Below are 26,819 nucleotides of genomic sequence, written 5' to 3'. Positions count from 1 at the left end.
ACGTCTGGGGAAAAGCTTAATTAAAATCCTCATTATTTTACTTTTAATTAGTTCCCCCCTCTTTTGTTTCCTTTCACCATATGGCCATGTTCCGTGGTCAAATTAACGTAATTGAGCTAATTAAGCCGATTGCCTTAATTATTCAGAGCGCTCTGATTGGACGAGGAGCTGGGTTTTTTTCTCTCCTTCTCTGACATCTTCTGCTCTGGGAAGTTCACAGTTGTCAAGTCTGTCTCTCTGTCGCAGAGGCCCTACTGATTCACTGCACAAGTGGCTCATTACTGGCTAACGCTGAGGAGACATGTTCTAGAAAGCGATCTGATGGAACCCTGAGGGACAACCGACCGCACCCTCCTATGATATGACAGTCTAATGAGTTGATATTACATGTAGGATCACCAAGCACGAAGTGTTGTTTTGTCAAAACGTCGAGACTCGTCGAGATAGAGGGGACGGCAAAACGGGGACGTTTTTCCTTTGAGTTTTCCACGCACAGACGACAACATTGTCAAAACGATCCCCATTCACACGGATCCGCGAAAACGACTAAAAACGCTGCATTCTGCTGCCAGGCCATTAGATGGCGATGAAACACTATAGATTGAACATGTAATATGCATGTGCATGACGAATCTCTGTAGAAGATGACGCGGTTTGGTTGTTTACACAGAGACCGTTTTGACCTTTGAAACCCGTCTTCCCATTGTCGTGTAAACGAACGACTGAAACAACTATTGAATGCTCCATCATAAAGGTAACATCCTCACTCGTCATGCGTCGGGTCAGAGGTCACTCGTCATGTGTCGGGTCTGAGGTCACTCGTCATGCATCATGTCAGAGGTCACTCGTCATTCGTCGGGTCAGAGGTCACTTGTCATGCGTCGGGTCAGAGGTCACTCGTCATGCGTCGGGTCAGAAGTCACTCGTCACGCATCGGGTCAGAGATCACTCGTCATATGTCAGGTCAGAGGTCACTCGTCAGGCGTCATGCGTCGGGTCAGAGGTCACTCGTCAAGCGTCGGGTCAGAGGTCACTCGTCATGCGTCGGGTCAGAGGTCACTCGTCATGCTTCGGGTCAGAGGTCACTCGTCATGCATCGGGTCAGAGGTCACTCGTCACGCGTCAGGTCAGAAGTCACTCGTCATGCGTCGGGTCAGAGGTCACTCATCAGGCGTCATGCGTCGGGTCAGAGGTCACTCGTCATGCGTCAGGTCTGCGGTCACTCTTCATGCGTGGGGACAGAGGTCACATGTCATGCGTTGGGTCAGAGGTCACTCGCCATGCGTCGGGTCAGAGGTCACTCGTCATGCGTTGGGTCAGAGGTCACTCGTCACAGGTCAGAGGTCACTCGTCATGCGTCGGGTCAGAGGTCAGGCATCAGGTCAGAGGTCACTCGTCATGCGTCGGATCAAAGGTCACTCTTTGGTCAACTAGACTCACATGCGGCCGGTTCCATAAGCCAGTGATTATAAATTCCCTGAGTTTATTTCTCGCAATTGCAAGTTTATTTCTCACAATTCTGACTTTATAACACACAGTAATAATAACACACTTTTATGATGCAATTGTGAGATAAAAAGTCACAGTTACCTTTTTAATTTTGATTCTGTGGCGGAAAAAAGCTTCCATAGCGGATATATGATGAAATCACAGCAAGCATTAGAAATGTGAAATAAGTGAATGTTCTGAAACTGGAAGACAGTGGCCCTGTGCGAGATACAGAACTGTGCGAGATACAGAACTGTGCAAGATACAGAACTGTGAGGAGATACAGAACTGTGCGAGATACAGAACTGTGCGAGATACAGAACTGTGCGAGATACAGAACTGTGCGAGATACAGAACTGTGCGAGATACAGAACTGTGCGAGATACAGAACTGTGCGAGATACAGAACTGTGTGAGATACAGAACTGTGCGAGATACAGAACTGTGTGAGATACAGAACTGTGTGAGATACAGAACTGTGCGAGATACAGAACTGTGCGAGATACAGAACTGTGCGAGATACAGAACTGTGTGAGATACAGAACTGTGAGGAGATACAGAACTGTGCGAGATACAGAACTGTGCGAGATACAGAACTGTGCGAGATACAGAACTGTGCGAGATACAGAACTGTGCGAGATACAGAAATGTGCGAGATACAGAACTGTGTGAGATACAGAACTGTGTGAGATACAGAACTGTGCGAGATACAGAACTGTGAGGAGATACAGAACTGTGTGAGATACAGAACTGTGTGAGATACAGAACTGTGCGAGATACAGAAATGTGCGAGATACAGAACTGTGTGAGATACAGAACTGTGCGAGATACAGAACTGTGCGAGATACAGAACTGTGCGAGATACAGAACTGTGTGAGATACAGAACTGTGCGAGATACAGAACTGTGCGAGATACAGAACTGTGCGAGATACAGAACTGTGCGAGATACAGAACAGTGTGAGATACAGAACTGTGCGAGATACAGAACTGTGCGAGATACAGAACTGTGTGAGATACAGAACTGTGTGGAGATACAGAACTGTGCGAGATACAGAACTGTGCGAGATACAGAAATGTGCGAGATACAGAAATGTGCGAGATACAGAACTATGCGAGATACAGAACTGTGTGAGATACAGAACTGTGTGAGATACAGAACTGTGTGAGATACAGAACTGTGTGAGATACAGAACTGTGTGAGATACAGAACTGTGCGAGATACAGAACTGTGCGAGATACAGGAGTGTGCGAGATACAGAACTGTGCGAGATACAGAACTATGCGAGATACAGAACTGTGCGAGATACAGAACTGTGCGAGATACAGAACTGTGCGAGATACAGAACTGTGTGGAGATACAGAACTGTGCGAGATACAGAACTGTGCGAGATACAGAACTGTGCGAGATACAGAACTGTGTGAGATACAGAACTGTGCGAGATACAGAACTGTGTGGAGATACAGAACTGTGTGGAGATACAGAACTGTGCGAGATACAGAACTGTGCGAGATACAGAACTGTGTGGAGATACAGAACTGTGTGGAGATACAGAACTGTGCGAGATACAGAACTGTGCGAGATACAGAACTGTGCGAGATACAGGAGTGTGCGAGATACAGAACTGTGCGAGATACAGAACTGTGCGAGATACAGAACTGTGTGAGATACAGAACTGTGTGGAGATACAGAACTGTGCGAGATACAGAACTGTGCGAGATACAGAACTGTGCGAGATACAGGAGTGTGCGAGATACAGAACTGTGCGAGATACAGAACGTGTGAGATACAGAACTATGCGAGATACAGAACTGTGCGAGATACAGAACGTGTGAGATACAGAACTGTGAGAGATACAGAACGTGTGAGATACAGAACTATGCGAGATACAGAACTGTGCGAGATACAGAACTGTGCGAGATACAGAACTGTGCGAGATACAGAACTGTGCGAGATACAGAACTGTGCGAGATACAGAACGTGTGAGATACAGAACTGTGCGAGATACAGAACGTGTGAGATACAGAACTGTGCGAGATACAGAACTGTGCAAGATACAGAACTGTGCGAGATACAGAACTGTGTGAGATACAGAACTGTGCGAGATACAGAACGTGTGAGATACAGAACTGTGTGAGATACAGAACTGTGCAAGATACAGAACTGTGTGAGATACAGAACTGTGTGAGATACAGAACTGTGCGAGATACAGAACTGTGTGAGATACAGAACTGTGTGAGATACAGAACTGTGTGAGATACAGAACTGTGTGAGATACAGAACTGTGCGAGATACAGAACTGTGTGAGATACAGAACTGTGCGAGATACAGAACTGTGCGAGATACAGAACTGTGTGAGATACAGAACTGTGCGAGATACAGAACGTGTGAGATACAGAACTGTGTGAGATACAGAACTGTGCAAGATACAGAACTGTGTGAGATACAGAACTGTGTGAGATACAGAACTGTGCGAGATACAGAACTGTGCGAGATACAGAACTGTGTGAGATACAGAACTGTGTGAGATACAGAACTGTGCGAGATACAGAACTGTGCGAGATACAGAACTGTGCGAGATACAGAACTGTGTGGAGATACAGAACTGTGCGAGATACAGAACTGTGCGAGATACAGAACTGTGCGAGATACAGAACTGTGCGAGATACAGAACGTGTGAGATACAGAACTGTGCGAGATACAGAACTGTGCGAGATACAGAACTGTGTGAGATACAGAACTGTGTGAGATACAGGACTGTGCGAGATACAGAACTGTGCGAGATACAGAACTGTGCGAGATACAGAACTGTGCGAGATACAGAACGTGTGAGATACAGAACTGTGTGAGATACAGAACTGTGCGAGATACAGAACTGTGTGAGATACAGAACTGTGCGAGATACAGAACTGTGTGAGATACAGAACTGTGTGAGATACAGAACTGTGCGAGATACAGAACTGTGCGAGATACAGAACTGTGCGAGATACAGAACTGTGTGAGATACAGAACTGTGCGAGATACAGAACTGTGTGAGATACAGAACTGTGCGAGATACAGAACTGTGCGAGATACAGAACTGTGTGAGATACAGAACTGTGCGAGATACAGAACTGTGCGAGATACAGAACTGTGAGGAGATACAGAACTGTGCGAGATACAGAACTGTGCGAGATACAGAACTGTGCGAGATACAGAACTGTGTGAGATACAGAACTGTGCGAGATACAGAACTGTGTGAGATACAGAACTGTGCGAGATACAGAACTGTGTGAGATACAGAACTGTGCGAGATACAGAACTGTGTGAGATACAGAACTGTGTGAGATACAGAACTGTGCGAGATACAGAACTGTGCGAGATACAGAACTGTGTGAGATACAGAACTGTGCGAGATACAGAACGTGTGAGATACAGAACTGTGTGAGATACAGAACTGTGTGAGATACAGAACTGTGCGAGATACAGAACGTGTGAGATACAGAACTGTGCGAGATACAGAACTGTGTGAGATACAGAACTGTGCGAGATACAGAACTGTGTGAGATACAGAACTGTGTGAGATACAGAACTGTGCGAGATACAGAACGTGTGAGATACAGAACTGTGTGAGATACAGAACTGTGTGAGATACAGAACTGTGCGAGATACAGAACTGTGCGAGATACAGAACTGTGCGAGATACAGAACATGTGAGAAGAAAAACAAAGCGTTCCTAAATGTTCTTTGTCGGTAGCTGGTAAAAATATCCATACTCTTCTCTCTCCCACTTTTTCACAGCGTGAGGCATGGAAACTCTGCCAATTAGACTCATTTGCATGTGTTAATATGATTAATTAGTGAGTATAAACACTTTTTCCATGAGAGAAGCAGCATAGCAATTCATACACCTGGAAACTTTTTCCTGATAGATGATAATGCCTGTTGACTAAGAGGCTTTTTTTCTCAGACCCTCTAATTGGCATGTGAATATGCGTGGTTAATTAGGAATATGCAGATGAAGCTTGATTGGTTTGAATGCAGAGTGTAAGTTGAGGCACGGTGGGATTCAAATTGTGCCGAGGTTTTGATTTCCTTACTTATCAAGATATGAAGATAATTGCAATTGTGATCATTTGCATACGTTAATGAATTTGCCTGATGCTTTTCAATCGAATGTGAAATAAATAATTGATGCAGTATCAGCACCTACACCGACGTCAGGGGACAAAACTAAGCGCATTAAGGTGCCATTTTGGAGCTCACTAATTTACAGAACGTATCGCCGCATCTTTCCTACAAGATTCAGTCCTTATGAATTTCATGGTGCCTTTTGCTGTCATGAGACATTAAAAAGTATTAATGCAAACACAACGCAATTAATTTGACTAATGCAGATTAGTCATTTTCTGTACACACACACACACACACACACACACACACATGCACGCACGCACGCACGCACGCACGCACGCACGCACACACACATTGTTCAAAAGTTTGGGATCTGTACAACTTTTATGTTTTTGAAAGAAGTCTCTTCTGCTCACCAACTCTGCATTTATTTGATTAAAAATACAACAGCAAAAACAGTAATATTGTGAAATATGATTACAATTTAGAATAGCTCTTTTCTATGTGAATATATAGTAATGTGATTTATTTCTGTGATCAAAGCTGAATTTTCATCATCATTACTCCAGTCTTCAGTGTCACATGATCCTTCAGAAATCATTCTAATATGATGATTTGATGCTTAAGAAACATTTATGATTATTATCAATGTTGAAAACAGTTATTTACATTTTTATTTCATGATGCTTTGATGAATAGAAAGTTCAAAAGAACAGCATTTATCTGAAATGGAAAGCTTTTGTAACATTAAACACTACCGTTCAAAAGTTTGAGGTCAGTAAGAATTTTTATTTTATTTTTGGGGGAAATAAATCAATACTTTTATTCATCAAGGATGAGTTAAACTGATCAAAAGTTACAGTAAAGACATTTATAATGTCAGAAAATATTCTATTTTAAATAAATGCTGTTCTTTTGAACTTTCAAAGAATTTAGAATTTTTTTTGTCCACAACTGTTTTCAACATTGATAATAATAATGAATGTTTCTTGAGCATCAAATCATCATATTAGAATGATTTCTGAAGGATCATGTGACACTGAAGACTGGAGTAATGATGTTGAAAATTCAGCTTTGATCACAGGAATAAATTACAGTTTGAAATATATGAAAATAGAAAAAAGTCATTTTAAATTGTCATAATATTTCACAATATTACTGTTTTTTTGTTTTGTTTTTTTATCAAATAAATGCAGCCTTGGTGAGCAGAAGATACTTCTTTTAAAAACATTAAAAATCTTACTGACCCCAAACTTTTGAACGGAAGTGTATATATATATATATAGTGTGTGTGTGTGTGTGTGTGTGTGTGTGTGTGTGTGTGTGTGTGTGTGTGTGTGTGTGTGTAGCCTATACACACACGCAAATATGTATGTTAGAAAATAATTTACCCCAATTAAATCTCTTTCAGCTAGTGTAATAACATTACATGTTTACTAGTCAACTTATTGTCATTTAAAAGGCATTAACCGGTATAAATACAACCGCAAAAAAATTCTGTGACGTGAGAAACACTTCAAATTCACACTAAAATAACGCACTATTAACGTTATTTTTATATATTTTTATAACGTCGATCGTTAACGTATATATTAACGGGGTATCAGTTCCACAAAAAGTATATTTCTGCATGCCAATCAAAAGTGAGAAGAGCAATGTCCCAGTGGTTTATAAGCAGCTTCCTCAAGGGCAGGAGGTTGTGAGGAAGGAGACGGGGTGAAGAAGTGGGTCTGTACTTTAATTGTGACATGGTAAACATTTAACGCGTGTGATTGTTTGGAGGCAGCGAACGGAAAGCAGCGACTGCCTCTTAATTAAGCAGGCGTTAGATTAGGCCTTATTAAACTCAAACACAGGATCAGAGCAGAGTTCAGTCTCCCCAGTGATACACCAGCACAGATACGACACTCACAATGAACTTACACACTCCACGCTCACATTTAATTGCTTCTGTAATGGTCCGAGCTCAAGCCCTTTTCATGCCAAGCCTTTGGGTAATCAGGTCTGCACCACCGAGACCAGCGCTAATAACGACAGCAGGATTCAGGAAGAGCCATAAACAATGAACACTGAAATCTGGAGGGTAAAACGGGACAACAAATTCATTCTTGACGGCTGGGTTTTGTTGCATTTCCCATTTATTGGATAAGTACACCTTAAATAGACATCACATGTTGAGCAGATAATCCGACCGTTACAGAGAGGGTATAACAACATATTTACAATTCAATTCTACACCCTGAACGATGTCCAAACCCTGTTTTTGATGTCAACATGAAATCAATTGACCCAGTTTACTTTCTTAATGCACTTTTTAGGTGTTAAAGTGCGGTCACGTTTATTGTTGCTTTGTGAAATCCAGTTATTTTAATAGCAATCTGTGAGAATTCACCAACAGAAAGCGACGTATGTGTGATCTGTGCTTCACACGTCGCTATTCATAGTTTTCCGTCATGTCATGTGACTAGCAGAGACCCGGAGGGCAGAACATCCACAGAACTGCAGCACAGGAATGTTAAGTTTTCCATCTCAAAAGAAGAAAAACAATGATATGTGAACAAAATTGTGCCCTTGTGATCCATATCCAGCACCTGCTGCAGCATTTCAGTCACTAAAAACAGCGGGGAAAACACTTAAAGTGCCTTAAAACAGTGAAATTAAAAGATAAAATGTAATATACAGCTTATTAATGATGCATACTATATACAGACGATCAGATGAGCCCACAACGTGCTAAATGGTTAGGTGTTTTCTTCTTTATAATGGTTTTCTATGGGAAACGTTTAATGAGAAACAAATTTATATTCTTGGGTCTATTCTTATCTGCTCGCCTGTATATAGTATGCATCATCAATAAGGTGTTTATTGAATTTGGGCTTTTAATATCATAAGTACTTAGTAAAAATAACTGGCGGGCCTAGTTTCAACTCCAGGCGTGTGTTAAACTATGAAGTGACAACAGAGCTTTTTTACCCTTTCAAAGGGAGAAAAAAAAAAGTGTCATAAAACGAAAGAAAATGTAATAACCTCTAAAATAACTTCTTTTTTTTTTCAGCTGTCATCACCAGCTTTCTTACTTTTCCACCTCTCCATTTTAGATTGCAATAGCATTTCTTTATTTTCTAAAGTCCTGCCCTACATTTTTTCTGGATGAACATATCCTGTTTAAATCAGACACATGGAAGAAAAATAGCTTGATACGCAGTTTTCATGTTGACTTCATAGCTTTCAGATGAAGTCTTCTCTGTGAGGTTAGATTTGAGACAGACAGGATTTCCTGTGAGTAAATGGACGTGTTACTTCTGTTTTCAGGAGGCGAGAAAGCCACAATATCACCATCAGAAGACACTGCAGAATCCACCACAGAGTCAGATATGATGTCAGATACACAGAAACATTTCCATCCCAAACTCGTTCTCGCTCTCAAAGAAACTCTTAAGTCTGTAAATTTAGGCTGTAAAACTGTAAGTGCATCGGAGGATCAGTGTCTGAAGGATGGCAGTGATGAAAAGGACACTGGAGGGTAAATAGAGAGAGGAAGAGGCGAAGACGGAGGGGAGCTCTTCAGCAAACCTACAAAACACAAGAATTGGTCAAAATTAATGTTCATCCACAATGACACACTTTAATAGTCATACTCAGGGCTTGACATTAGCTTTTTGCTCAGCAGCCGCTGTGGCTAGTGGTTTTCCAAAGTTATTCAGCATTTGGGAAATTGGGAAAAAAATGGGGAAAACCTGCTATATAGATATTTTTTATATTATCTCATAATTTGGCAGCAGGAATATTAGGCTGCTGTCACTTTAAGACCTGACGCACAGATCCATTATACTTTTACACATGCGTTATCTTTCTCAACTGTTTACTTTCACTTAAAACTGACTGTGTTTATGTAAATACTGGCCAAGACCGGCATTTTGACATTATTTTGTGTGTGTTTGACTGTTTAAGAGCAATAAGCAGCAAAAAAGAACTCAGTTTAGTACTGAAAGGCGGCTTTATGTGCCGTACTTTGGGTGTTTGTCCACAAAATCTGCGGGAATGAGTAAAATTATGCATAATCCCACGGCAAAACACAAGCCCTGTAACAGCAGCAATATTCATCCGGAGCAAATGAAAGGAGTGAGTGAGGAGAGGCGGGTTTGTGTGTCACTCGCTGTCGGAGAGACGAGAGAAAGAAAGAGATGCTGGTATCATGTGTCTATTCTGTGAAAAATGAGTATTGGAAGCGTTTCAGATATTTCAGTATTGGTATGTATTGAAAAATCAATATTATTGACAACACTACAGTGCACTTAATTTATTATTTCAGACGCCTTTTTAAAAGACTACAATCAATAATTATATATAAAATTCAACCTGCCAAAGTGTCTATAAGGAGTGACTGCGTTACACACCACCGCTGACACACACACACATTTGGCGGGTTGGAGGGTGTTCATGTCAAGCCCTGGTTATGGCCTACAGACTAAACACCATATTGACCTTAAAGGGTAAAATAAAAGCATGCACTCACTTTCTGGTCGGGTAGGACCGGGTTGCTCTGCAGGTGCGTGTTGAGGAGTGCAGCTCCTGGCCGGTCGTGTTCGCAAAATATGGTGCCGTTTACGTAGTGGAACCGGTCACCGGGGACCAACTGGTTTCTGCACGTCGCACAGGAGAAGCACTGGAACAGATGAGAGAGGAATGACTACATTTATCCCTTAAACCTTGCTTCAAGTGCTGAACTATTAGAGCACGCAGAGCTGCTAGTCAGGGTTAGCCTTCACTGCACACACTGCCTCGGCTCAGTGCTCAAAATTATTTTTTAATAAGGTGATCAATGTGCAACCAAGGTCAGCTCAATTTTAAACGAATGAGAACACTATTACTATGAGAAGCTGTAATATAGCTAGGCTTTATCCAGAGATGTAGTGTAGCATACTATTATGAGACAAAAATAAATAAATAATGATGTTTCACACATTTAATTCAGCTCTAATGAGCATCTGCTATTTAGAAACACACAAAATGTAGTACTAAAGGGATAGTTCACCAAAGAAATAAAAATTCTGTTATCCCTCATGTCATCCAAAACCTGTTTGACTTTCAACTGTGGAACATAAAACAAGTTTTTACACTTTACATGGAATTTCTGTAGTAATAACAGTGAATTATGCATAATTACACGCAATTAGGGCTGCATAATATTGAAGAAAAATGCGATAACTCGTTAATGCAATATTCCATTTGCGATATGATAATGCTTTAAGTGTGTAAAGTGTATTTAAACTACATTTAAAAACTGAACCAATAACCAACATACATGTTTCACATTGTTTTTGTGAGGAGAAAGCATCCCTACAACTTCTGAAAGTAAACAGCAGTTCATTACATCAGTGTAAGATTTAAGGTTTTTAGGAAAGCCTACATTACGTGTATAAAACAGAAATGTAATAATCAAATGTACAAATAAAACACTGCTTAGTCTTCACTGTATGAATTAAATATATACTGATTCTTATTAAAGCTACAAAAGTTATTCAGTCAAGAGCAGTGAGTGATTTTCTCTCCGTCTTTTGTTGTTTGATTAACATTAATGACAGATGGCATCGGGTTAATTAGGCTCCTGTCACTTTAAGAGCTGCACGGATACAATATACTGATACACACACGCTTTCTTTCTCAACCGTTCACCCTAATTAAGACATAACTGACTGGGTTTATGTGAAAACTTACCAAGACGGGCATTTTGACATAATTGTGTGTTTCTGGCCAGAAGAACCGAGTTCGGGATCATGTGCCGTCCTGTGCCGTGAGGCGGCTTCCTATGAGCGTGAGTCCTTCGCTTATTGCACTTAATAACATTAAGCATGTCACACATATGTAACAGTCACGAGTCCAGTCTACTCTCGGTGTCAACCTAAAACTTGGACTTTTTGATTCAAATCATGCGGTTATCACAAGCCTTTGCGATATGCATATCTCGATATGTACATTTGTTATATTTTGATAATTTCAATATTTCGTGCAGCCTAACACCGTGTCCTAACCAGACGCGATGCAATAAGATTTTAGTGACAAATAATTTGTCTGTCCACACTAGATGCGACGCGACTATGAGATCAATCAAAACCCACAGCCAATCAGAACAGCATGTGGGCGGAGTCAGCCAATCAGAACAGCATGTGGGCGGAGTCAGTCAATCAGAACAGCGTGTGGGCGGAGTCAGCCAATCTCGCAGGAGTCTCGCAGCACCAGAGAGTAATCTTGATGGCACTCGCAAGAAAATGGATAAGTGCTACATAATCAAATTCATAAATATTACACCATTTAAACATTATTAAAAATACATAGGCTACGGAGTTACTAAAACAATCTTTGTCAAAGAATACACTTGTTTGTTCACAGTTTGAACGTTCTTGTTGCCATTTGTTTAATTTCAAGATCTGAGGTGGCTTTTACAGCTACAAATCTGGAGCACTAAATGATATTCAAAGTCACATGACACGCTTTTAACATTAAATAAAGCACATAAACAGTGCCTGAGATTATCATCGCCACACTTTGAGTTTGTTGTTCCAGCGCGACGTCGCAGAAAAATAGAAACCGTTTCTAAAATAGAATCGTCGCGTGTCGCAGTCGCGGCTGGTTAGGACAAACACTCTGACTAACATGGAAAATACGCCTTTTATCGCGCATCGCGGCGCGTGTAGTTATGACACGGTGTAACCCTAAACCAAACCAAACTCTATTCCTAACCCTAAAGTGATGTTGCTACTCTGTACTTAAACGTAAAATTAGACTATAACAAAGACACCTTAAAACAAAGTGTAATGACTTTATCCTATCGTATGGACAAAAACATCCTTCCAAACATAATCTTTTGTGTTCCTCAGAAGAAAATAATTCAGGGTTTGGAGAGGCATGTGGGTGAGTAAATGACAGAATCTTTATTTCGGGGTGAACTGGCCCTTCACAACGCTTCACGTAACCGACCTTGAGGTGGTAGACGTTGCCTTGCGCTCGCATGACCATTTCACTGGCGGGAATGGACTGACCGCATGCGCTGCAAGCCCCGGTGTGCCCGAACAACCTGCAACACACGAGGGAGAAGAAACACACTGAATATCCTTTACAAACGGAGTTTGCTTTATTGCAGGAGTGCAGCTGTGACTTCAGCAGTGTTGACACACACCAGGCGTGTGTGACGCATCTACGTCTCTGATGTTGTCTGTGGGAGCATGAGAGAGAGAGAACGCATCTGTAGAGATCATCAACACCCGATGGATGCAAATGAGACCAATGCAAATCAGCACAAGAACAAAATGCTCGTCAGCATAGCATGACAACTACAGCTTCAGAAAACTTTTGAATTGCAAATGACTGTGGAGACTCTCGTCTCAAACGGTCTCATTATCGACTAACGTCTTTGTTATAGTGATTAAGATTTTGAACGTGGTCACTGCCAAATGTGGAGGTGAAAAAAAGAGAAAAAATACGGGTCTATGAGTTAAAAGCCTTTTTCACACTCATTATTAGTTGTTAAAACTAAATCACTTCATGGTATTTTAAGAGTGTGAGATGAGTTTTTAAATTATGCAGACTACCTGATGAATTTATGGGTTTCAGAGAGCAATTAAATGACTTCTAAAAATATATAAAGAAACTCCAAACAGCATTTTTGTGCTTGATCTGTGAAATTAAGCTCTTTAAAAGGTGGGGAAAAAAACGAAAAAAAAAAAAACTTTATGTTCAGTTTATTTTATTTGTGGTTTTCTATATTTTCAACCCTGTTACTAATATTATGTGCATGTCTAAACACACAGTTTAACACCCTGGTTTCTGTAATCTGTCTGTGATGTTTTAGCAATAAACAAAACATCACAGACAAAACAATTAATCAGATTTACACAATTTAAAAAATAATAATAATTTGTTAATAATAATAATAAAAAAATGTAAACATGGTTACAAGTAACAGGGCTACAGATTAAACCTAAATCATGGTATAACTCCATAGGATCAGATGGTACAGGACCAAATGCTGGTTTGCAATAAGTGATAGACTTATTAAAAGATCCAAAATAAAAGAAAAACGGGTAACACTTTATTTTAGTGTCATTGTTACACATTTTACATGTAGTTACTAGAGTAATAACTATAGATTGTGCATAATTACATGCAACCTATACCTTAAAACCAAACCCTAACCCTATAGTAAGTACACGCAGTTACTTAATAATAATCAGTACTTAAATGTATAATTACACTGTACCAAAGACACTTTAAAATAAAGTGTAACTGGAAAATGTGTTTATACACCAAAACTTGAGTAACAGGGTGGAATGTTTGGTTACAAGAACCAAGTCTACACCAAATATTTCGACTACATTTGTTTTTAGCGATTAAAAGTAGTTAATAATTAAAAGAGATTTACGGTAACACTTTACTTAAAGCCTTTATGTATAATGCATTATAAAAGGTATGTTATAAATAATGCATTGAACTGTGGTTATAATTATTCATACCACACAATGCATTATTATAATATGTAAATTACAAGGCATAATTTAAAACATTAAAAATGCATTATGAAAGCATTGTGTTTCCAGATTTACTAAAATAATTGACCATTCGATTATGTCAATAATATCAATAAACATTATTTATTTACAGTATTGTGAAAATCGCTATATAAATAAATGTGAATTGAATTTAATATGATGAATTGCTGGATGGAGTTGAAAAGGTCATGACCTTTACAGAACCATACAGAAATACTCTGATTTAAAACTAGCTAAAGTGTCATCTGATCTTAGTTGAATCAATCTAAAGGATTGAAAGGAAAGGTCACACTCTAGTTTGTTTCCCCCCTTGGTGTGGATCTTTTGGGCATGTGTGAATACAGCAATCACACTCGTGCGGACCAAACAACCGTACCGAGAATAGTGTTGTCAAAAGTACCGACTTCGGTACCAAGTCGATACTGAAATTTAAAAAATGTGACACTTTGAGCGCTGTTGAGCGGAATCATAAACACCTCTGATTGGCTATTGCGTTCACGCGCTCATCAAATATGTCTGTGATTGGCTACAATGATCAGCGCTTCAGAAACATGTTGTAAATATACACCAATGACGCTCTTCAGCGAGCGCTTGCACAGACACAAACGGGAGCGTTTGAAATCAGGCGTCTATCAGTGGATCGGTGTGCTTTCAAACACTTCCGTGCGTTGGTCATTGTAGGCAATCACAGACATATGAGCTCGTGAACACAATGGCCAATCAGAGGTGTTTATGATTCCGCTCAATAGCGCTAAAGCGTCACATTTTTTAAATTTCAGTACTGACTTGGTACCGAAGTCGGTACTTTTAACAACACTAACTTCGGATGAGACGTAAAATCGAGGTCCTGACTCTCTGTGGTCATTAAAAATCCCATGGCATTTCTGGTAAAGAGTAGGGGTGTAACCCCGGTGTCCTGGCCACATTCCACCCATTGGCCCTTACCAATCATGGCCTCCTAATAATCCCCTTACATTGAATTGGCTCTATCACTCTCTCTCCTCTCTCCACCTATAGCTGGTGTGTGGTGAGCGCACTGGCGCTGTTGTACTGTGGCTGCCGTCGCATCATCCAAGTGGATGCTACACACTGGTGGTGGATGAGGAGAGATCCCCTGATATGATTGTAAAGCGCTTTGGGTGTACAGTAGTACATATGAAAGCACTATATAAAAGCCTCATTCTATTCTATTCTAACTGAGACCCAGCTGAAGAGGTGGTCTCGGTCCAGTTCCAAACTAAGGGGTGTTTTCTCACCTGAGCACCAAAGTTCATGTTCTGATACATTTTATACATTTGGTTAGTTTTGGTTTGGTTTCACATTGCAATTATGCGAGGCGAGCGCACTAAAGAACTTTACATGACATACTTGCGTCCTGTCATCATCTATATGGGCTGCATCTTGACATTGATTGGTTTGTGAACGGATGTGTGTCTGACGTCAGTGTGTTGTCATTTCGCCGGGTAACTTTGACAAGAATGAATGAACAGACGCATATCGTTGCCACTATACAGTTATTATTACGGCATTACTCCCTGCAGCACCGACTATACTCGAGGCTAGTTCAAATTCGCCAAATGAACGTCCTCGTTGCGCGAACACTTGATCGTCGTCGGCAGGAAAGGAGGAGAAGACTGCAAGCAATCCTGCGGGAACCACCGGCACATCCTATAAACGGTCTGAAAGTCCGAACCATACAGAAAATGCGTTCACACTAGAAACGAACCAAACCTTTGTTCAGTTTGATCCGGACCGAGACTACCTCTTTTCGTCTGACCAAATTTGGTCTGTTTGGTGCGGACCGTGGTCCAGGGGAGGTTTCACACCTGTCATTTTGATTCAGATCAAACTGAAAAGTCTGATAATCTGGACCAAACAAGGCAGGTGTGAAAGGACCCTAACTCTGGTACGGTTCGAAAATCTGTCCAAAGAATGGATGACCTTAGCACACGTGTGGTTTTGGTTCACTTGCAAAAAGGACAGAGTGAAAGCAAACCACACACAAAATAAATAAATAAATAAATAAATAAAACAATCAACATTGTATTTGGTCCAGACCAAACCAAAGCAAGTGAACTAGCGGACTTTCCCGGTGTGAAAGCACCCTAAATGAAGCCCTCATGTTGGGTTGTACCTGATGTAGTCGGTCCTGCAGAGGATCATTCCTCCTTTGCTGTAGCAGGAGGACCCGATGTCTCCCAGCTGAGCCTGACAGCACGAGCACTTCAGGCAGTGTGTGTGCCAGTAGCGCTCCATGGAGAAGAGCAGGAACCGGTCCGCGATCCGACCCCCGCAGCCCGCGCACGACCTGGACACACACACACCGCCCGCAACCTGGCTGTTCACCATAGCAGAGGCTGAGGAGGCAAGGCACGTTTGTTCATCACACAGCACACTTCATACACAACGGCAATTCAAAGTGCTTTACACAGAGAGGAATGAAAATAATCACAAAATAAAAGTAGGGGAAATTAAAACAATTAGCCTATGAAAGGAACTAAAGGAGATATGTGACCCTGGACACCACATGGTCACATGTCACACGGGTATATTTGTGGCAATAGCCAATACATTGTATGGGTCAAAATTATCGCTTTTTCTTTGTATGCCAAAAATCATTAGGATATTAAGTAAAGATCATGTTCCATGAAATTTCCTATCGTAAATATATATTGCACATTTATTTTTGTGAGCATGAACAACTTTAAAGGAGATTTTCTCAATGTTTCGATTTTTTTTGCCCCCTCAGATTCCAGATTTTCAATAGTTGTATCTCGGCCAAATATTGTCATATCCTAACAAATATGATACACTGATGTTTTGCATTTTATAACTGTATCATATATGTGACCCTGGACCACAAAAAACACTCACATGGGTTAATTTTTGGAAATTGAGATTTATACATCATCTGAAAGCATCATCAATGGAAAGCTTATACATTAGAGATGTATAAATCTCAATTTCCAAAAACTGACCCATGTGAGTGTTTTTTGTGGTCCAGGGTCACATTCATGATACAGATATAAAATGAATTAAAAGTTGATACACAGATAAACTTCTCATCAGGCCAAACACCAGTGTATCATATTTTTCACAACTCCCAGTTTTACTCTGGGATTTTCCCACTGTGTGTCACTGAGACGAATCAGGAGACTTTTACGACTTTAACCAGAACCATCGTAAAGACTCCGCTGTGGAAGAGGATACTTGACGTATGATTCATTTTTTTATACAAAATACAGACTTGTGATCTTTTTATAGATTAAAGTGTTTTGTATGACTCTGTATTCCCCTGTTGTTATTGCAATAAAACCCTATTTTTTATGCTATAACTGTATGCAAATGAGTTGTTTTGATGAAGGATTCTTTGGTAACGCTTTACAATAAGGTTTCATCAGTAAACATTAGTTTACTACATTAGTAACATGAATTAATAATCAACTGCTCTTCTACAGCATTTAGTAATCTTTGTTAATGTTAATTTAAACATTTACCGATATATTATTAAAATCAAAGCTCGCATTTGTTAACATTAGTTAATGCACTGTGAACTAACATGAACAAACAATGAACTGCTGGATTTGTATTAACTAATGTTAACAAACATGAACAAATACAGTAACAAATGTATTGCTTATTGTTAGTTAATACATTACCTAATGTTAGCTAATGCAATTTGAATCGAATATCTCCATCTTTATATACGTTAAGTCGTTAGTAAAGAATATAATTGAATGCGTGTCTTGAACATGAACATGTCTTGATGAATCCAGTGCATTTTAAACTTTAAATTCTCATACATTGCAACTTCTTCAACTTGCATGTATAGCGCAAATCGATATCAACTCAATTTGTGCACATAAAGACTGCGACTCACCTCGAAGAGTTTCCAGAGTCCAGTGAGCTCTACCACTTTATAAATGTGAAGTTATTATCCTCCTCTAGACCTCGCGCTCTTCTGAGTGTCCTCCTGCTGCTCACGCGCGCATCGCGCTCTAATTAACGACGCTTTGTTAATGAATGAACAGCGCGTGCGAAAGTTACTGGTCCCGTTGCATCGTGCAGCAAACAAACAGTTACAGTCACAGTCATCCAGAACAAGACCTTATTCCGTGAGCGACTTCATCATCCAGGACCCGCGTCGCGTCAAGCTCAACGAGCGACGGTCGCGTCGCGGGTCTTTTTTATCGTTGGCATGACGTAACAGAGCAGAACTTCACCTTGATAGGTTGATCATTTAGGGGCGTGGCATAGCCTACTCCAGCTATTTGTCTGTTACGTGCCTATTAAAACTCTTTACAAAATTATATTTAAAAAAAATATCGCTTAAAACTGATAGTATTATTCTCAAATTACACATATTTATCAAGTAACCCTAATGAAAGTTCACAGTAATTAAGAAAATGTTCAACAATATTATCTGACTGTACTGATGCTGTTGTTGTATGAGAACTGAACTGAGCTGGATGATGACATCATATTTATTTATTTATTTATTTATTTATTTGCAGAACTGCTTTATAGATGAAATTAACTAATTTAAATACAGCTCAAGTTGAAAACCTCGTTCTGAGTTCTCTCACGTGTTCCTCAGATTAATATTCTAAAACACTGGGTCCAACTCAATTGTTTCAAGACATTCATATAGATTGTTTTAATATATTATTATAAAGATAATTTATATTTTAAGTCATCCCTTAGCCTTGGATGTTTGCGGAGGTGGCCCTCCTAGTGGCCCCCGGCACCCTGGTTGAGAACCTCAGTTCTAAAATCGATTATATTTGATTAATAACCGCCACATAACCTCTATTCTGAATTCATAACCTTCACTAAAGATAAGGAGAGAGGGTCACATTTTTACACTGTTTATTAATGCTTTTGCACTGGTGTGTTCTTATGTGTACCACTAGAGGTCAGTGTTGTCTAAGTTTGAATTCCTGTGCTGCGTCTTATACTTATACTATGCCCTAAAAGTATGTAGGCTACTGTTTATGTGAAGATATATATATATATATATTAGGCAAGTTGTGGGACACACTACTTCGTCATCTTTAACGGACAGCTCGTCGTTTTAGTTACATTAATCCACTCACCGTTTAACCTGCCCTGTCAATCATCTTTCACAGTTAAAATAATCCAAATTTAATTTAATTTGACTTAATCAATTTAAATTCCTACCGTTTCAGAGAGAGATTTAGTAGCACGTTGATCCAGTCATGGGTGGTCTTTCATTCGGAGACTCTCCGCGTGTGTTTACAGTTTGCAAGTGCAAATTAATAATGCATTTAAAACGTATCTTTACAACAACAACAACCAAAAAAACCTCACAATGCTGTTGCAGATTAAATATGATGCGGATAACATTGAATAAATGTCTTTTTGTCAGGTTATTACTCAAACCCCTTTATCTAAATCTCTGCACTTCATCGTCGGACTCGCACATCCGCCATGTTTGTAGTTTTTTTTTTTTTTTTTTTTTTTTACATTTTTTATTCGTGTTTGTAGTTCTAATCGAATCCTTGTCCAAGTTGTGGTATTAGCGATTAGATAGATTATTATTATTTTTAAAAGTGCTCACGGATCTGCACTTCAGATTTTAATCGGAAAAGTAGACCATCCGGGCATCTTTTGAGTAAGCTAACATACTACTTGGGAGACAATCATTCTCATTTTTGAATAGGCCTACTATTTAGGAAGGATAGTATGGGGACGAATGGGGACACAGGTGTTTTGCAACCGCACGAATTAAAGCTCAGACTGTAGATGTAGACTTCATCTGCTAGTTGATTTGTAATGTTAACATTATTTGACCATTTAACATTTTTATTTATTTTTTAATTGTAGTTTTTTAAAGTATTTTTACTCTTCCACCAAGTCTTAATGTATCCTTAATGATACAGGCTAATAGCCTATGTTTTTCCTGTTTAAGCATCAGTATGCTCATTGTTGTTAACTATCCTGAGATTCATGTTATTTATTGAGGTGAAAGTTAAATGTGTGTGTGCTAGCCTTTAACCCTGTGGCTCTGTTCTGGTTTCCGACACTTCCAGTTCCTCTGTCAGATCTGTGCCGAAACTCACATTTCGCTGTTACTTCCTCTTTCTCTCTCTGTTTCTCTAGATTTCTAATTGTGTAAGTTTAAAGTGCCCTATTATGGTTTTAGAATATTCCTTTTCATGCTGTGTGTAATATAGGCTAACTGTTTGTGAATGTAAACGTTGTGCAAAGTTGTACATTTGCACGATAAATAAAGTTTGTCTCCCAAAAGAAAGAATTGGATCTGAACCACCAATACGAGTCGTTTGTGTTTCGAATCCTATTGCGTGACAGTTCTACATCACTAGAAAAGACAAACGCTTGCTCATGAAATATGGGTCAGTACTAGCCTACCTAGTTTATTTGGACCAGCTTAGTTGCTTTGCTCCTCAGAATCACAACCTGTATGATTAATCATTGATGTATTTTCTAAAGGGTGTTCAAAATACGTAGTTTTGTGTTCTGCTAACCGGCTAACTCACGCTATTACTGTCTTAATGAAATACTTATATTAATCAGCTTTGGGCCACTGTTACCTAAAACTGTGTCTATTAATGCAGATTGTCTTTCATTCTTACTACTTTGAGTAAACATAAAGGATGGAGTAAGATTTGTTTTGTAAACCTTAATGTTACATCAGTCACTAAAGTTAGTGCTAGGCGAACATGTGCACCGTTATTAATACAGTTAATACAGTTCCCGCATTGCAATAAATTAGAAATAGACACATGGGTATGTTGATGGATGTCCTCTTGTTAATGCTGATGGTGAGGAGTTACAGTTGAAACTAATTCAGGTTCAGTAACTAGATCTTCTAATGTTTCATAATGGGACTCGCTCTTGGATTGATATGGGAAAAAATCGTTTCCATAACAGATTTGCGCAAAACTTTTGTGATTTTTTTTCTAAATGTCAACAAAAAACTATTGCGAAATGACGGTGTTGTTATGCAACTAAAACGTAATTTTTTCCTCTTGCGAGTCATTCCAAAAATCATGGCGACAGATGTTGGGAGATTTACGAATATCCCAGCCGCAGCACTGGCCATTATTATTGATAAACTTTTTTGAATTTAAAAACTTTTTTGCGAAATTGACGTGACAATTTCAATTTGCGCAATTTGAAGGGTCATGGAAACACGGCTAGTGTGTTCAATCGCTGAGGACTGAGGACACCTTGTGAGCTTAAGTACAGTTATGGTAATGAGCGTTAGCTTTCGAAACGCGGTCGACCAATAACAACAGACTGGGCCGCCCAATCAGAGCAGAGTAGCTCTCAGAAAGGAGGGATTTAGAGAGATTGATTCATCCATGGAGTCGTTTGAGAATGAACACTGAACAATGTGGTGATGTGCAATGTATGAGAAAACTAAAGTGTTTTTTTTTTACCTTTGATGCATGTAAATCTGCTGTAGGAGACTCCAACAGAAAATTAGGTAACGTTAAAGCGGCGCTATGCCGTTTTCTTGCTTTTTGCTCGCAGGTTTCTCTATAGAGCTCCCCCTACAGCTTCGGAATAGATATTTGACAACACTGTCGTCAAAACTCGTTGGCGACTCTCCCCCTCCCATCTTCTCCCTCTGGTCATGTGCATTTGTTTTCAAAGAAGCCGGGGAACGCACAGAGCCATGTCCACGGCGGCCCGCCGGCCCAAAGTTGCAAGGGTGTTTTTTCCGCTCACAGGCGCTAGGGGGAAGCAAGACGGCCACCATTCAACCCGAAAAAAGTCATTTAACCATTCCAATGACTCCGAAGCTGTGAAGTTAAGGTAAATTAAAGGTATAGCGGAGGATGTTTTACTTCCTGGTGGGTAACCTATACTATTGGTCCTCCTAATTGTCAATCATTCTGGTGAATCAATCAAACTTTTCAAAAAGTGGAGAGGGCGGGTCTTATCTAAAATTTGGAAAGATCCTCCGCTATACCTTTAAGCTAAAAAAAAACTACATAGTTCACCTTTAAAATAGCATAATAGTGGCACTTTAAGTCTTTCATGTATATAATATTTATGTTATGTTAATACAGCTTTCCCTGCGTCCAAAATCGTAACTGTCTGAGTAGGTACTACATTACTGTTAAATAAGTCCTATATTAGTATGAATATGGGTGGTATGAATGAAATTCGCCATGTTGTTGTTATCATGTGACCTACCAGGGTCAGTGTCATTCATAAATCCTCTCCCGTGGCCTCATGGGATAGTAAAGTGTCCATCATATGCACACGCGTAGGCTACGTTTTTTTTTTTTTTTTTTTTTTTGCATACTAGGCCTATATGGTAGGGAAGTATTCGATTTCGGACGCAGCATTAATTTCAATGAACAAAAACAATTTTCATGATAGTTTTAGTTAATAACACTGGTCCTAAGTTTTATGTGTGCCATTTCACCATAAACCCTTTTTAATTTTTAAATGCAATATTCTTTAAAACTGACACCTTGTAGTAAACATAATAAAATAAACAAATAAAACGGCTCATAAAACATTTAGTTTGACCAACTGAGGAGGATAAACAACATTTTCTGAACGTTTTATTGAGGGAAAAAGACCTTTCAGGAGTTTCAAGCACTATGTGAACCATTCAGGAAAAGCGCTGCTATGTATCCTTTACTGTGTCACATGACACTAAAACCCAAAGGTCCACTGCTATTTAATGTCATGAATTGTGCTACTAATGGCGTCTTTTCTCTTTGTTTGGAGATTGTTGTTGTCAAGGCACATATCTTAAAGTTTACAGTGGCTTCTAAGAGCTGTCTCTAGATCAGTTACTCCGACTTGGCAAACACGTTCCTTTAGGGATATGTGAGGCCCTTAAAGCAAACAGGCACATTTTACATCAGCGATGACGTCGGCGGTCCAGTCAGGCTTGTGTCCATGGCGATGGCAAGCAGTTCTATGAACCTTCTTTAACTTTATTTAATAAAAACCATACTTTTATAACATGCTTAAAATTCCTGTCCATATCCTGAATAGCAGGTTGTAATATGTCGTAGCAGCTTTAAATGTTAAGAAGAACTTTGATACTTTACATTTGTTTCAACTGTTTTTCATGACTGATGCGGCGACCGGAACATACTACCTTATACGTTTTCAGACTTATGAAATGAAGTTTTTTGGCTTTTAGTAAGAATATGTTAGCCTTACTGTTATCTATAAGCTAGTGTGCTCCAAATCAATGACAAAATTCACATTTAGAAGATATAAGCGTTCAAAACTTACAGTCTCTCACTTCCGCCAATAAGGATCAATGATTTTGATGACATCACTCTGCACTTCAGCTTCTAATCAGATTTTCTGTCCAATCAAATGCTCTCTAGAATCTGAAGCTCCGCCCCCTAGATTATAACACGCTGAGGCTGTGGCTGAAATCGGTCACTTGTTCACACATTTACTATTTTCTACATGGTGAATGGCACATAGTGCACTATATAGTGGATAGGGAACGTAAATATGCTTTCCATCGGGGCGGATGAAGTCTGGTTTCACGTTAGTGCTCAGCTCTGGTCCAGAGACACGATACACAGAGCGGATCATATGATCGAGTCGCTCAGACCAGAAAATGTATCAGACCCATGCTGTATTTTAAAGCGATATGGAGGAGTTTATGAGGAGAAACGGTTAGAGATTAGGAGGAAACTGTAGCTCAGCGGTTCTGGCCGAGCTGTGATATAAACTAAACGCTATTGGCTATTTTAAAAAGGGGAGGAGCTGTTCGATATGCCCCGCCCTGTCTCCCTGTTTCAGTGGAAATTACGTCAACACACAGAACAATGATGCGCGTTTAAAGGCACTTCAGTGGGCCTTAAAGATCAGTTCACACTACTATAAAGATAAAGATATAACTGTATTAATTTCCACACCAGCGGACAATATCGTTCTGTTTATTATAAGCGCACAGCAGTTTTGTCGTCTGTCACTTTAAATGCTCGCGCTCTGTAAAGCAGGACGGATTCTGATTGGCTGTCAATATGTTTATGGTTCACCAGCTGAAAAAAAAAAAACGTTCTGTAAGTGATTCCAACAATATCATTCCTCTGTGTCGTTATCATCATTATAGTTGTGCTGGACTGCTTTTCATATTTAGAATGACTATCGTCCTTAGTGTGAACAGGCCTTTATGTGGTTTGGGTTTTAGTGATCCTCTAAACTGCATAAAGAGATGATCGAGGGCAATATGCATATGGGTATAATGGAGGAAGAAGAGCTTGGCGGAGGAGAGTGAGGAATCTGAAAGCCGGCTGTGATGTTTGTGTTGCAAAGCCAAAAGAGTGAGAGACCTCAACCAACAGTCTCTCTCTCTCTCTCTCTCTCTCTCTCTCTCTCTCTCTCTCTCTCTCTCTCTCTCTCTCTCTCGATCCTTTTGTCTTTTTCTCTTGAATATAAAGTAGCCTAAGTTTAACGGGATAGTCCAAAAATAAAAGCCTTTCATTATCATTATCTATTCAAAAGTTATTCTGAAAAATGTTTCACATTGCTGTATTTTTCAAACAAGAAATCTAAAACAAATGTGACTACGCCATGAGGAACCAATAAACCATAATATTAGAAACAGACAGTCAGTCAGACAGACAGTCAAAATCAAGATTTAAATTTTTTTTATTTAAAAAATAAATAAATGTAAGGTGACTGACTACCAGGGTTAAGGTTAGGTTTAGGTTCAGGGTTATTAGGCCATTATTGTAATTACTATATTTAGTACAAAGTACAGTATATGTATGCAGGGGCGCTGCTAAGGATTTTGGGCCCCATGAAAAGAATCTTGACAGGGCCCCCAACACAGCTGAGACTTTTTTCATATTAATTTACATAAAATCATGCGCTTTTATGGTATTTTGACCAGAGTGAATTCTCATATATTTAAGTCAATCAGACAATTGAACTCCATCCCATGTCCACACCCGTAATTTGTCCTCTGTAATACTGCACTACTTCAGTACTGTATAATGTATATACTGTGCATAGCTGTACATGTGTCATATAGTGTATTCACATATATTTATATTTGTATGTATGTACTGTACATATTTGTACTGTACACTGGCAATGACAATAAAGTTAATCTAATCTAACCTAATATTTTTAACATGACAGTTGAAATGTAACGGAAACACTGAGCACTCTTAATACAATGAAAAGTATTTATATTTATTTGCTTCAACACGGATACTGAAATTTAAAAATAAAACTCTTCAATTTAAAAAACAGGAATTACAATCTGTGGTGAAAAAAAAATCTCAGCAAGAAAACACCACCATAAAACAAAATGGCCATTTAAAATTTCTAATAATTTAAGCAGAACTTGCATAATATACTGTATCAAAGAATGGCCAAGGTATAGCCGTTTTGAAATTTGCATAGTCAATAACTTTGTCTAAATAAATCACAAAGCCTTGCTGCTCCCTGACTTTTCCTAAAACTATGAATTTTCATTAAAACTAGTTTAAATATTTATTGTGTGAATAAAAACAGAAATATAATCATTTCTACCTATAACGTCCACAGGCAGTCATTTTGCGCTGTTTAAATTGAGTTTTGCCGACGGTCTGGATCAGATAATGTTAAAGTATTATGTGAAGATGCACTGAGAAAAACAATAAGTAGAATTTACTCAATTTTTATTTGGCAAGTTTTTGCATGAATATTTTTCAAGTAAATTTCACATTTATGGAAATTAAGTAAATCTACTTAACTAAACCGAGTAAAATTCACAAAGTGAATGAGTAATTGAGTAAATGAGTGAATGAGAATAACTTGGCCTGTTAAATTATATTGAGTAATTTTTACTTACAAATCTGATATAAATAATATAATTAAGTAAAACCACTTGATATTTTAAATACATTTTACTTGTTTTATGCAGTGCTGGTAATTATTTTAAATTAAATTAAATGTTACTCTTATAATGTGACAAAATAATACTGTGACAATGTGCAGTTAAGAGTAATTTATTAAGAAATAAGCATCTACAGAAACCTATAATGACAATAATAACAATTCGGATGTGTTCGGCCTCTCTCTTTGTCCCTCTCAACCGGTTTACAGCAACGGAGGCACAAAGGACAGAATTCATTTGAGAAATATCCTGAAATTAAGAAAGAGAGAAAAACAAAAACAATAATCAGTAAACAGCAAATACTTCTAAATTAAAAGTTAATTAATTTGCATTCACATTATTCATTTCATTTATACCAAATCATTAAAATCATTAAAAACATCCTGCATAACCTTACTCTCATAGTCATTTCCTCACATTAATGCTAACATGTGACAGCATGCAGAAATCACGAATTAGGAATTTGGGAGTACAAATTTTTCATTCGTTTTGATTTAAGCAAGGCAACGAATTATTGTCATTTACAACGTGGTCACGATTTAGTAAAAGCAGGGACCATTTAGTATGCACGATTTAGCAAATGAATGAGGGAATTAATTATATTGTGCACAATGAAGGAAACGAGAACCTTCTCACTTAAGTTAGGCCTATTGTTAATTCGTGGCCAATATTTGTCATCTATAAAGAAAGCTGCACACAAAATAACAAATATTAAACAAAAATATCATGATTAAGTAACATATTCATGGTTTTTAGGCGTAATTACTGATAATCGTGTAAAACGTAAAGTTTAAAACTGAGAAAA

At 38.9% G+C, this 26,819-nt stretch overlaps 1 protein-coding gene and 1 long non-coding RNA gene across 2 annotated transcripts in view; one reads left to right on the top strand and one right to left on the bottom strand.

Annotated features, from left to right (window-relative positions):
- LOC309513077 overlaps positions 1-26,819 on the top strand; it is a 136,720-nt gene that overhangs the window by 108,203 nt on the left and 1,698 nt on the right. The gene's annotated exons all lie outside the window — the stretch shown is intronic.
- Positions 7,720-18,320, bottom strand: LOC309513045 (LIM domain transcription factor LMO4). Its single transcript, XM_082188836.1, has 5 exons — positions 18,026-18,320; positions 16,280-16,502; positions 12,578-12,674; positions 10,116-10,265; positions 7,720-9,172 (listed from the first exon to the last, which is right to left on the bottom strand). The coding sequence occupies exons 2-5, from the start codon at positions 16,492-16,494 to the stop codon at positions 9,164-9,166; spliced, it is 471 nt and encodes a 156-aa protein (XP_082044962.1). The 5' UTR covers positions 16,495-16,502; positions 18,026-18,320; the 3' UTR covers positions 7,720-9,163.

This window comes from Leuciscus leuciscus, assembly GCF_965113295.1.
Source record: "Leuciscus leuciscus genome assembly, chromosome: 13".
NCBI lineage: Eukaryota > Metazoa > Chordata > Actinopteri > Cypriniformes > Leuciscidae > Leuciscus > Leuciscus leuciscus.
This window is presented reverse-complemented; position numbering and strand designations above follow the sequence as displayed.